The sequence below is a fragment of the Leptonychotes weddellii genome, chromosome X, assembly GCF_054177405.1.
Source record: "Leptonychotes weddellii isolate Sample4059 chromosome X, ASM5417740v2, whole genome shotgun sequence".
Lineage (NCBI taxonomy): Eukaryota > Metazoa > Chordata > Mammalia > Carnivora > Phocidae > Leptonychotes > Leptonychotes weddellii.
The window spans coordinates 54,149,727-54,163,795 of NC_138385.1; the positions used below are offsets into that span (position 1 = coordinate 54,149,727).

At 34.6% G+C, this 14,069-nt stretch overlaps 1 protein-coding gene across 4 annotated transcripts in view; it reads left to right on the plus strand.

Moving 5' to 3' along the window:
- The window catches only part of ATRX (ATRX chromatin remodeler), a 269,137-nt gene that overhangs the window by 104,184 nt on the left and 150,884 nt on the right, over positions 1–14,069 (plus strand). For all 4 annotated transcript variants that reach the window (XM_081808623.1, XM_081808624.1, XM_081808625.1 and 1 more), the window contains 3 exons: positions 5,380–5,513; positions 5,992–6,168; positions 12,856–12,949. In XM_081808623.1, the coding sequence (XP_081664749.1) occupies positions 5,380–5,513; positions 5,992–6,168; positions 12,856–12,949 (405 nt within the window). The remainder of the gene's footprint in view (positions 1–5,379; positions 5,514–5,991; positions 6,169–12,855; positions 12,950–14,069) is intronic.

A 14,069-nucleotide genomic window follows, 5' to 3' on the forward strand; every position in this document is an offset into this window, starting at 1 on the left:
CTAGTGTTAGCAAAAAATGATTCATTTTTCTGACTTAATATGTCTCCTTCGTCTTTAGCCTTGAAGTTTATAAATAAAAATGAGTCAATCCTGTTTTTATCTTTCAAGTATAAGAAAATATTAAACTAGTTCTTTAGTATGATCAAATTTTCTAAATTTATATCAATGTTAATAAAATTTTTCTTGTTAAAATTTCCTCTAAAACTGCTTTGGATTTTGTATAAAATCAGGGAATGCACATTTTGTAATTTGAGTTTATTTAAACATTATAGCTTATATATAAATTGTTAATAAACTGTGGGTATTTCATACAGCCTTATTTCTACTTCTAAGATTTTTTTAAAAAAGTTACTTGATCTAATTTTCCTGGTACCCTCACTAAAAAGAAAACAGTGCTGTTTTTCATTAACTGCAGACATTGTAGGACATATGACTAACAAGTGTTTCAAACCATTGTTTAGCTTTTTGATTATTCACTTACATCATCATTATCTCATAAACTCCACCATTTTTGGGTACAGATCATAATGCCTTAGTCATTTTTTATAGAAGGTTCATATCAAGAATACTACTTTTGAACTAAGGAGTTAAAAAAATACTAATACAGATTTTGAAGATGAGGAATTAAATAGTAATTCTATGAAATATTTTTAGGTTTTTTTAAAACATTTTTTAAATTTAAATTCATTTAGTTAACATATAATGTATTATTGGTTTCAGAGGTACAGGCCTGTGATTCTTCAGTCTTATATAATAAATACCCAGTGCTCATTACATCACAGGCCCTCCTTAGTGTCCGTCAACCAGTTTGAAATACTTGTTTTTATTCCTAACCCTGAAGTATATAACATTTGTTAATGCCTCACACTTTATTAGAAGAATATGGGTTCACCATCTTGTTTTCACAAAAAGTTTTTAATATTCTTTGGCTGTAGTCATTTGAGTTGTTTTACATATCAACATTTTGAATATGGTATGATATTTTAGCCTAGCATATACATAGATACTTGTTTTGTGTCTCTAAAGGGTATGCATTTAAACCTATAATATTATTCCGGATTCTCTGTTTAAAAGAAAAAGAATTCTCTGTTTAAACTAACTCTATTGTAGTATTGTACACAAAATGTAAGCAATTTTTTAAAAAAATTTGTCATCTTTGTGCATGGATGCACCATAGTTTTTGGCCTTCTAAAATTGTATTTTTTATTTAGCAATTTTCTTCAAACCTGTTTTCAGAACCTCCTAAAAGATAAAACAGTAGATTATAGGGATATATCTGAGATGGCCTGTCAAGTGCATTTTAGAGATGGAGCATACTGGACTAAAGATGTAACTTCTTAAAAAAATTTTTAAAAATTGAAGCTTCAATTCTTCCATTTCTAAATGCATATTTGGAAATCAATAAAATACAGTTATCTTTAAGAATGTGACTATAGTAGATTCACCAAGTACTCATAAGCATAGTAATAGTGAATGAGTAGAGACTATAGCACTGGCATAGTAAAATTAGAGAATATTGGGATTCAGGGTCTTAGGTGCTACTTCTCGCTTTGCCACTAACTAGCTTTGTTTCTTTGGCCACAACATTTTCCCTTGCTAAGCCTGTTTCCTCATCTGTAAAATGACAGTATTGGGACTCTAAGGTCCCTTTTTCTAGCTGTAAAATTTTGTGTTGCTTTTGTAATGGCTGTTTCTCTAAAACCTCCATGGTGCAACAGATCCCTCTCTTGATTGCTCCTATTTTAGAAATTTAATGTTTTGAATTATTGATTTATGTACCAGCAAGAGGTAGTTTACTTTCTTTCCCTGTTTGAGTGCTTACACAAGGAACATTATGCATTTCCTTTCTAGATAGGATCAGAATAACTAAAGGCTTTCTTGGCTTTCTCTCTCTCTCCTCCCCCCCCCTCTCTTTTTCCTGCTTGGGTGTTTGTCTTTGTATTGTTGGGCTGATTCCTTATTTTATTTTTGCTTCCTTTTAGTAGATGAAGGTGTAAGGGGTAATAAGACATTATCTTGATATTATGTGCTTTAGATGCCTTAGCTTGTTTGGGTTTTGGGGTTCTATTATTCTCTCATGCACCATTTCCGATCATTGTTTTTTTGTGGGTTTTTACCCTTCCTCCCATATTGTTTTGCTTTCTCCCCCTCTCCCTTCCCTCCCTTTCAGGAAAATGGAGGAGTGGCTCCATTACTTCCAGCTCTGCCCAGGTTTTCTGCCACAGAGTGGCACAGCCTGTGTCTCTAATGCTTCTGATAGAGTCGTGACTGCTTTGGATGCTACACCTGCCCCAAGATGTAATATTGAGCATTGAGATTCCAGGGGGGCAGTACCTTGTTGCCTGGATGATTTTCTCAGAAACGTCCTGGAAAGCCTCAAGAAAGGAAACTTCAGAGCAAACAGAAATCAACTAGGGATCATGACTATACATCCATCACATGCATACCAGCACGGGTCCAGCCGAGGCCTCCAAAATGATGCTTTGCCAGCCTCAGCTGGTTCTCGAGTGATGATGTCCTTGAAGTCTCTGTGGCCCGTGACTCAAGAGTTAAGGTAGTGGAGTTTCCCTTAAAGCATCTCACAGCAGGCTTTGTAGATGGGACACATCTCACCTCAACATGTTTGCTGACTACTCAGGTTGAAGGTCAGCCTCAGCCCTTAGGTCCTTCAAATTAAGTTCTAACTTTGAGGTGTAGGTTATGTGGTAGGCTAGGTTTATGATACAGTGTGTCTTTGACATAGTGGACTTGAGCCATCAGTCATGCAAAATGATTTAACTTTATTCTTTTTAGGGCTTAATATACATGGCTATACATTAGGTTTTCCATTGGTCAAAAGGTGTTAGAGGGTAAATCTAAACCATCTTAGGGAGGTAAAGCTAAGGGAATCTCCATCACTCTGTATGTAACTTTTCAGTTTGGAGAAAAATGACCATTCTCTGAATTTTGTAATTTTTTTCCTACTTCTAAAGTGATTGTGATTGTTCTATATATTATGTTCTTAATGAAGGTTGTTGATTGATAAATCATGTAATTTTTCAGTGTATGGATCTCGTATAATTTTCCATGATTTATTATGTAATTTCACAGTTGATATAAAATTGTATCTTATTTTCTCATGTGTATCATATTTCTCAGTTTTTTCATGACAGTCTAGAACTTGAGTATGAGTTAGGTAGGTTTACATATTATGACCTTCCATTTAGTAGACATATTCTTAGGAGTCTAGAGTTTGAAAGAAGACAAATTTTATGGTTTCTTAAAATTAACCAAGTCTTTACAGATAACACAGAATTTTAGACTTTTTTTGAACTTGTAAATACAAACTGAAATCAGGTGATTGAAGTAACCTTTAGTGTAACTAAATTAGTACTTGTGTTTTTATTGGTTATATTGTACTACCTAAATGGTTATATAAGATCTTGTAACTGCAAGTGAACTATGTTTTTCTATTTGCAATCTATTATTCAGCACTTTACATTTATGTGTGTGTGTGTGTATACACACACACACACACATTCCAAAACAGTGGTTTTACCCAAATTGGTTCAAGAAAGTTTCTCCTTGTCCATGGGAAATGACAAATGTAGTGTGTATTAAAGATGATTTTAGAGAGTTTTTCTAGGCAGATACTTTTATTAAATTTAAAGAACCACCCTTCATTCTGAAACTGTTTCCTAATTTGTGGAGGGTGTGTTGAAATAGTCTATTTTATAAAATGGTGAAAATAAACAGTTTTGGCTTTAAATTTTTATTCTTGGCAAAATGAGAAGTTGACAATCCTATATTATTCTCCACTTAAAAAAGTTTACTGTGTACAATCCAAGTCAGCAAACCACTGATCTAGAAATGTAATAACAACACTTTATAGCTCAACTCCAGTAGGATTTAAATTGGAGTGATCTAATCTTCACTTTATTGAAACACAAATCAGATAAAAAACCCTCAAAAAAGCAAACTCATCTGTGGTTTCCTTTAGCACTTGGTAACTCTCTGTGTTGTCTAAATATTTCTAATCTGTCTGTTTAGGGAAGGAAGCACCAAAAGGCTTAAATATAAGTATTAATGAAGTGATCACCTATTTTGCTTCAGTCTGTTTTGGTGCCTTTGCCTATATATCTTTGTATAAAACTAGTATTGAACAGTCTGCCTTTCAAATAAAATTACCAAGGCATTAACATCTTCTACCATTGAGTGAATCTTGATTGAAATGTGAGTGTATGTTAAGAAATCTAAAGAAGGGTTTCAAATCCAAAAATAACAGAAGTTCCATAATTCCAGCTGTAAGTTTTTGACTGAGCTAGAAAGTTAATCTTGATTGCAGAGTGGATGTTTATCCCATAAGAGTTAGTATTAGTTCATGGAAAACTGAGAATCATGCTGCCTTCGTTTTGAACCTTTCTATAAGGTATTCCTTTGTTACTGTGATTTATAAATTTATATCACAAAGACACTCCAGGTGCAAAACACCTCCTCTTATACAAAAGCTGCGTGATTGCTTTTATTTTACATTTTCAGATGTTTTCCTTTAGCGTAAACATGGAAATTTATTAGGATTATATTTTATTTTAACATAAGATGGCATTAAAGAAGTATCTTCTCATGCTTTTAGTAGTTGATTTTTCCATTAACAAATTGGTCTTTGAGGAACATCTTGAGAAATTTTGGTATGATTGAGGCTACTGCACTGTTTACTTTTTTGGAAAGTGAAGATTCATTTATGGTATTTTGTGTTCTTTTACCATGTGTATAATTAATAGCACTCATGTCCCTTCTCTTATCTGCCCTAGTTTGAATATTATTAGGGATTTCTGATTGCTTCAATACTTAGTATATGGTATATGCTTTCGTTTCATTTACAGAATTTATGAATTAAATTGAAATTTAAGTGCCAGAAATATTATTCACTAGTTTGAGGCACTGTTTGATAAGAAAGTGCCTCAACCTTGATTTTCTAAGAATATGTTTTGCTTTGAATAGTCTTCTCATGTGGAGTTTTGTCTTGGAATGCCACTTGTCTGAATAAGTTGATTTATTATGTGGGCCTATCTGATATTGTAGTTGTTGGATGATGGCAGCAGAGCAAATAAGGATTGGAAGATTATGCAGCATGAAATTGCAATTGGTCAAAATAGTAGAAATGTCCCTCAGATTTTGAAATAAATTGCAGAAGTATTTAGAATTGGAAAAAAAATCAGTGCTAAGAGCATTTTCAAAAGTTTTGGTTGGTAGCTTAGGTTAAAACATGGTTTTGGTAGTCTTTTATTGACAGTATAAAATCTTTTTGCACATTTATTTCTATTTTGATAGAAGTTTTTTAAAAATTTGTTACACTTCACCACCAAATATATAGTTTTTTTTACTGTCTTTTTACTCAAGAATTGCCAAGAAGATGCTTTTAGAAGAAATTAAAGCCAATCTTTCCTCTGATGAGGATGGATCTTCAGATGATGAACCAGAAGAAGGGAAAAAAAGAACTGGAAAACACAATGAAGAAAACCCAGGAGATGAGGGTGAGCTTCAAAGAGAAGTGTAGGATGTCATAACTTGATTGTTTGATCAGTTCAGTCTTTGAGGACTATCTGACCATGAAATTTCATAATACATGTATTTGGAGTTTATTAAGATATTTAAAACTTTACTACTACTTTGACTCCTTTTGAGTATCTGGTAATAATTGTGCACGTTTTGTCAGTTATTGCCAATAAACAGATGATTTCTAAAGCAAAATATTTTTTTACCTTTTAAAAAATCTGCAAGTGATACTTAGATTTAAAAAATCTATTGGTGATATTTAATCAGTATTTAATCATAGTAATAGATCAAGTCTGATGTATGAGGTTGCCTGGTATTACCAGTGATATCAAAGTAAGTGCAAACTCTGATCTTTTTCATTAAATCTTGATAATTTTCAACAAACAAAATAGTTTTATAAAACATTTTAAAGGAAAAAAAGTCTGAAGGCTTTACTGATTCATTTTCTCCATTTAGAAGCAAAAAATCAAGTCAATTCTGAATCAGATTCAGATTCTGAAGAATCTAAGAAGCCAAGATACAGACATAGGCTTTTGAGGCACAAACTCACTGTGAGTGATGGAGAATCTGGAGAAGAAAAAAAGATGAAGCCTAAAGAACACAAAGAAGCCAAAGGCAGAAATAGAAGGAAAGGTAAGACATTTTAATTCTGAATGTAAGGAATATACTGGGTTTTAAGAGAGGGAGGGGGTGCCTGGGTGGCTCAGTCAGTTAAGCATCTGCCTTTGGCTCAGATCATGATCCTGGAGTCCCAGGATCAAGTCCCGCATCAGGCTCCCTGCCCAGCAGGGTGTCTGCTTCTCCCTCTGACCCTCCCCCCTCCTGTGCTTTCTCTCTCTCTCTCAAATAAGTAAATAAAATCTTTTAAAAAAAGAGAGGGAGGGAGAGAGAAAGAGGAGGAGGGGAGAGGGAGAAGGAGAGAGAAAATCCCAAGCAGGCGCCATGCTCAGTGTGGAGCCCGACGTGGGACTTGATCTCTCAACCCTGCGATCATGACCTGAGCTGAAATCAAAAGTCAGACACTTAACTGACTGAGCCACCCAGGTGCCCCAGGAAGATATTGGTTTTATAAACTAATTATAGTAATGAAATTTAAATATACTTGGACCAGCTATATTAAATGAATATCAGCACACTGGTAACAATTGTTCTCTTACATGAGAGTGAAATAAAGAATTTAGAGTGGGAAGAGAACCGAGAAACTTGAGAGATGACACAAAGAATATTTTTAACCTTTAGTAGTCATACACACTTAGATTAAAAAGATAAATATGACAATAAATAAGATATACTTAAAGGCTATGTAGACAATATACGATTACTTATAACTGCAGGAAGAAATAATGCTTTCCTAAGGAAGGATAGAAGATGCAATTAATTTGGGTGGATTTATTATATGCAAAGCTTGTATGTAGTCAGATTAAATTTTCATTACATTAAAAGTCTGAATCCTTCTGCATTGAGTGCTTACCTATTTCCAGCATCATGGTAAACATTGAGAATACAAAAATGAATAACAAAATCATTGTCTTGTATGGTGGTTTTCAGCCTGGCTACACATGTGGATTATTTGGGGGATTTTGAAATATACATATGACAGGACTCCATCCCAAGCCAATTACAGCATAATTGGTGGTGGTGAGACCTAGGTATCCATGTATTTTATAAAGCACCTCTGACATGATTCTGATATGTAGCCAGGATTGGCGTCAGTAGTTTTGTAAGAATTATTGACATTAATATTATATGAAATTATAGCACTGTGAGGGATGTCTTCTATAACAGAGGTATTGTATAGTGTGGCACAAAGGAAGATTTCTTTAGCTTCTTGGGGGATGGCAGTTATCCCCAGAGACGACTTCACAAAGATGAAGAGTTTCACTCAGCAGACCAAGTTGTAATTGAGGAGCAGGTAGATGTGAAGATTTATAATATAAACAGGGGAAAAGCTTTAGAAGCCTCTGCAAAATGTTTGGCACATGGTGGACAGGATACAGTTAACATGGTATAGCTGGACTATAGGAGGGAATCGGGAAAGTAACAACAGGAAATGAAGCTGGGGGAAGACAGACACCAAGTGTGGGAGACACTTGTAAGCTTTTGTTTCTCAAACTGGAGTACTTGGCAGTGGACCCATGGGTACATGAGGCTGTAGACTAAACATTGCACACCTCTTTGGTGTGCCCATTTTACTTGAACATTGGGGGAGAGCATTCTTTAAGTAATCACAAGTATATGGAAAAATTAAATGTGAAATTTTCTTGAACATTTTGGCTAACAAAATGTTCAGAGAAACTTTGGTTTCTTGGGGCAGATTCTGAAAACTTTACTGCCAAACTCCTGGAGGGCAAATAAACTCTTTTTTGCCATTAGGAATAGGAAAACATTTTTGAAAGTGGCTGAGAAGTACAGTAGGCTCTATAGGCTGGAGAGCCGTAGAAAGTTCCCTTTATTTTTTAATTTTAAAAATTATTTCTATTTTTTATTTTTTTGAATTGTAGCTGTATTGAGATATAATTCACAAACCATACAGTTTGCCTGTTTACAGTGTACAATTTAACTGTTTTTAGTATATTCACAGAGGAATACCACCACTTTTTAAAACAACTTTGGTGTATACTATACATACAGACAAGGACACATTTTATAAGCAGACATCTTGATGAACATGTATGGCACAGGACATTCATTACTAGTACTCATGAATCACAGCCTCAGCCCAACCACTCATTGTTTCCATTGAGAGATTTTAACCAAGAATGTAATATGACCAGATTAGTTGCCTGTTATTCTGTGATACTCAGAGCTTAGATTTGCATCTATTTGGAGGATACTGCTATAGTTGATACCAGGTGCGGTTGTTGAAGAGGAGAATTGACTTTGGTCATATAGAGACTGAATTGTTAGCTCTTGTTAACTGATGTGAAAGAAGTCTGGGATGACTGTCAGGTGTTTGAGGTTTTCATGGTATATGTATAATATGACAAAAGTAATGAGATGGCCTAGTAGAGCCTGTAATGTGCAGATGAAGGGCTAAGGAAAGAATCTTGGAATCCTGAATATTTAAAGGGCTGTTGAGCAGCAGTTATTCATTAAAGAGGAAGAGGATGGCTTCCCCCCATACCCATATACTTAATATGTCAAGGACATTTTCCTATCAATAAATAACTAATAATACGTCATTTTGTGAATGCTTAATTTACAGATTTCCTTGCAGCATGACTACAAGCTTGTCTTTCAGATTCTATAAAGAACTGAGCAATTTAAGCAGGTTACATAACATGATTCCTGTGCATCTTCAACAAAAGGGGAAATACTGATTTTGCCTCTGAGGGCTCAGTTCAGAATATAGAGTCCTTTAGTAGGCACAGTTATATTTGAAATATTTTATTAAAACGTAAGTTTTTTGTGACCTGACCTGTGTCCACTGGCCTCTTCTGTGGGTAATTTATTACCCAAGTGTCTTTTTTTTTCCTTAAGATTTTATTTATTTATTTGACAGAGACAGAGATAGCGAGAGCAGGAACACAAGCAGGGGGAGTGGGAGAGGGAGAAGCAGGCTTCCCGCCGAGCAGGGAGCCTAATGTGGGACTCCATCCCAGCACCCTGGGATCATGACGTGAGCCGAAGGCGGATGCTTAACGACGGAGCCGCCCAGGCGCCCTACCCAAGTGTTTTTTCATTTGTTTGTGAAAGAGGGAGTAAACCAAAATCCCATCATATTTATGTTTCTAATATGGATTATGATCATAGTGATTGATACTACATTTAAAGTTGCATGATTTTCCAAGTTTTGCAAACTCCCAATATGCCTGTGTTGTCTGGAAACTTAAGTTAGGCAGTGGGGAGAAATCAAGAGAGTAGCTGACTTAGTAAATCAAGGGCAACATGTGAACTTACAGTTTCCACCTGAATTTGTAAAAGGTTATAATAGTTATTTTGGTGATAATTTTAAAAATGTAATTATTGCCTTTATATTAGATGATATTAAATTGATGTTTTTTTTTTTTAACGATTTTATTTATTTGAGAGAGTGAGAGAGAGCACTAGAATGGGGTGAGGGGCAGAGGGAGAAGCAGACTCTGCTGAGCAGGGAGCCTGATGCGATGTGGGGCTCGATCCTGGGATTCCAGGATCATGACCTGAGCCGAAGGCAGATACCTAACCGACTGAGCCACCCAAGTGCCCCTGATATTATTTTTCTAAGTGTGATAATGTTACTTAGTTATATAGGACAGTATCCTTATGTTTAAGGGTAAAGTGTCATGATATCTGCACTTAAATTCAAATGGTTCAGTATAAAAAAGTGTGCGTGTATAGAGAGCGAGCAAGCAAATGTGATAAACTTAACAGTAAGTAAATTGTAGGGATGTAGAAGGGAGAAGGGATATAGATGTTCATTCAGTAATTCTCTCAAATTTTTGGTAGGTTTGAAAATTTTCAAAATAAAGTGATGAAAAATTAATAATAGGTTTAGATTTTTACTTTTTTTAAAAAAAGATTTTATTTATTTTTGTGAGAGAGAGAGCGTGTGAGAGAGAGCATGAGTTGGGGGAGAGGCAGATGGAGAGGGAGAGACAGACTCCCCGCTGAGCAGGGAGCTCAATGCAGGGCTCGAACCCAGGACCTTAGGATCATGAACTGAGCTGAAGGCATACGCTTAACCGACTGAACCACCCAGGCGCCCCTAGAATTCTACTCAATCAAAGGATTTGTATGTATGTGCATGTGGGCCTGTGTGCTCCCCCACGTTCCGAGTTGCTTAGTTCTTTTATTATTATTATTATTATTATTATTATTATTATTTTTATTGTGGTATAATACAACATAAAATTTTAACCATTTTTAATTGTACAATTTAGGTGACATTAGGTATATTCATATTGTTGTACAACAATCAACACTCTGTCTTCACAACTGTTACGTCATCCCAAACTGACACTCTTTAAACAGTAACTCCTTATTCCCGTTTCCCCCAATAGCAATTCTTTACTTACGTTAGCCTGTTTTTTTTTAATTTTTTTTTTTTTTTGGATAGAACAGACATTAGATTCTGATCTCAGGTCATGATCTTTAACAATTTTTTTTTTTATTATGTTCAGTTAGCCAACATTTAGTACATCATTTATTTTTGATGTAGTGTTCAGTGATTCATTAGTCATGTATAACACCCAGTGCTCATCACATCACATACCCTCCTTAATACCCATCATCTGGTTACCCCACTCTCACCCCCCTCCCTCCTGTAACCACCCTCAGTTTGTTTCCCGGAGTCCAGAGTCTCTCATGTTTTGTCTCCCTCTCTGATTTCTTCCCATTCAGCAATTTTTTTTTTTTTTTGAAATTTTAAGTTTAAAGAAATGTAAAAATAGTACAGAGTTCCTATATACCTTCTACCCAGCTTCCCTAATTTAACTCTTTAAACTTACTATATAGTATGATAACTAAAACCAGGAAATTAACATTGATACAATACTAATTAGTTAAACTAGGGGTTGGCTAACTATACCTGAGGGCTATACCTGAACCGCATTATACTTACTGTTTTCATGTGTTTATAGTGGCAGAGTTGAGTAGAGATAAGCAGTTGCAACAGAGACCATATAGCCTACAAAACTGAAAATATTTACCATCAGACTTTTCACATAAAATGTTTTCTGACCTCTGAAGTAAACTATAGATCTTATTTGCTTATTATTAGTTTTTCCACTAATGTCTTTTCTGCTCCAGAATCCAATGTAGGATGCCACGTTGCTTTTAGTTGTGATGTCTCCTTAATCTATTCCAATCTGTGACAGTTTCTCCTTTTCTTTCATGATCTTGACACTTTTGAAGAGTATTGATCAGTTATTTTCTAGACTGGCCATCTATATGTATTTGTCTAATGTTTTCTTATGATTGGATTGAGGTTATTATTGCATTTTGACAAGAGTACCACAAAAGTGATATTTAATCTTTCTCAGTATATCATACACCAAGGTTATATGACAGTTATTACTGGTAATATTAATATTGATTGCTTTGTTCATTTGGGGTCTGCTGGGTTTTTCCACTGCAGAAGTATCTCTTTTTCTATTCACGTTGAATTAATACCTTGTGGAGAGAGACTATTCAAATACCCTGTTACTTATCATAATTCAGCCACTAATTCTAACATTCATCTTGCCTGAAGCAATTACTGTGATGTTTATCTAATCTTATCTAATCTACTGTGATTTTCTAATTCTTTCATTACTTATACAATAGTAATCGTAAGAAAGGGCTGTTTGCATTATTTATTTATCCCATTACTTATGTTAATATGGATTTATAGATATTTTATTCTGAGAGTTGTAATCCAGTTGTTCATTTTGTCGCTCAGATTGTTTCAGCTTTGGCTATTGGAAGCTCCTTCAAGTTGGATCACATGTCCTTTTAATATACCCCCATAATGTTTTGAGCACTGCTTTACTTTCTGGTACCACAAGATATTTCAGGCTTATCTTGTATTTTCCCTGCCTGGCTTCCTCTGGCCAGAAAGATGGGTATTCTCCTGGGGTTTTAGATACCTGTGTCATAGTGGCACTTTTGGTACAGAAAAAAAGTTTTGAGAGAAAAATAAAATTGGGGATTCCCTTTATTTTCATGATTTGCAGGGCCCAGGTCCCTTTTCTCAGTGCTGTGGCTAGAAATGGGGTTCTCCCAGTTTTACCGTCAGCACCCTCTGCATGGTTTTGGAATTCAGCCTGCCTTCTTGTTGAAACCAGGAAGAAAGGAGGGAAAAAAAACCCAATGACACTCACAGTCAATGCCCTAACCCCAATTTTATAGGGATCATTATTCAGGTTTTTATTTCAGTTCCCAATCTGCTGACTATTATTTCCTTTTCATAGTGCTTAGGCCACTTCTTTATGTATTCTGTTCATAGTTTCTAGTTGTCATAAATGGCAGAAGAGTCTTTATTTGCCCTTACTCCATCTTGGTCAGCCTACTTCAGCTTGTTTTGAATAACCAGAATTCTTTTTACTCACCTTTGGTAATAATGAATTTATTTTATTGATAGTTAAATTCTCATTTTGTTAATTCATACACAATTAATACTTATATTTCAATATAGAACCATAATTTTATAACCATAGTTGGAATACATTTGAATTATTTTTGTAAATACTATTTGAGTTATTAACTGATCTAATCTGTATGATGTGTAATATCCACGAATGTATATACTATAGATAGTCTCACAGTGGTCCATGTTTTAATGTGAATGTATTGACAAATTTGGTGAATTGCATTTCTGTTGGGAAGTATTTAATAACTTAATATTTTTTTTTATTCAAGTGAGCAGTGAAGATTCTGAAGATTCTGATTTCCAGGAATCAGGAGTTAGTGAAGAAGTTAGTGAATCTGAAGATGAACAACGGCCCAGAACAAGGTAAATATTATATCACTTTTTCAAAAATTGTAAGAATTAATATGAATAACCATGCTTCCAAGTTATTTGTAGAAAGATTGCTGTTACCAATAAAGTAAAATATTTAATATTTTGATTTGATACTAATTGTGAAAAGTAAGAATACATATAAACATATATGGTTGAATTATGTGTTATAAACCAGGTGGGCTTTCAGTGTGCAAAAACACTCTTGACTGTACTTTTTGGCTGTTATGGGGGGATGCTATAGTGTAGTAAATAAGAGGCTATGTAGACAAACTACCTCCTGGCTTTACTATTTGCTCTTTGTATGAATATTCTGTGCTTCAGTTTCCTTGTCTTTAAAATGGGGATTACAATAGTACTTACCTTATTGATTATTATGGACATTAAATGGGTTTATAATATGCCTACTTGGCAAATAGTAAATGTTCCTGAATGTTAATTATTGGTCCTAGTAGTATACTAGTATTATAGTAATTAAGGTTTGTTTGTTCTCTTAATACACATAGCTACTGATCTAGATTAGTAGTTATTTAAAATTCTGCTTACTTCTTAGTGTAGTATTTTAGCTAATACTAACCATTCTAAGAATTTTTTTGTTTCCTCCAGAATATTGCATCTTGGTGTTTTGGCTAAGATCAAGTGTAGTTCCCCTAGAGTAGTATCTTTTTATAATTTATCAAATGGGCTGTTTGTGTTTGTGTGGATGTGGTATGTGTGTTAATACTTGTAAATTTTAAAACATTTGAGATCTTTTTAGATTAGCACTTACCAGGTTCTGCCTGGAATATAGCAACATATACATTGGGGAAATAACAATCTACTTTGAGAACATTTTCACCACCACAGAAAGAAACCCTGTACCATTCTTCCTGCCCTCCATTCCCTGGCAAAAGCTAATCTACTTTGTATGTGGATTTGCCTATTCTGGACATTTTATATGATTGGTTTCATATAGTATTTTTTTAATTTTATTTATTTATTTATTTTATTTTATTATGTTATGTTAGTCACCATACAGTACATCATTAATTTTTGATGTGATGATCCATGATCCATTGTTTTCGTATAACACCCAGTGCTCCATGCAGTACATGCCCTCCTTAATACCCATCAC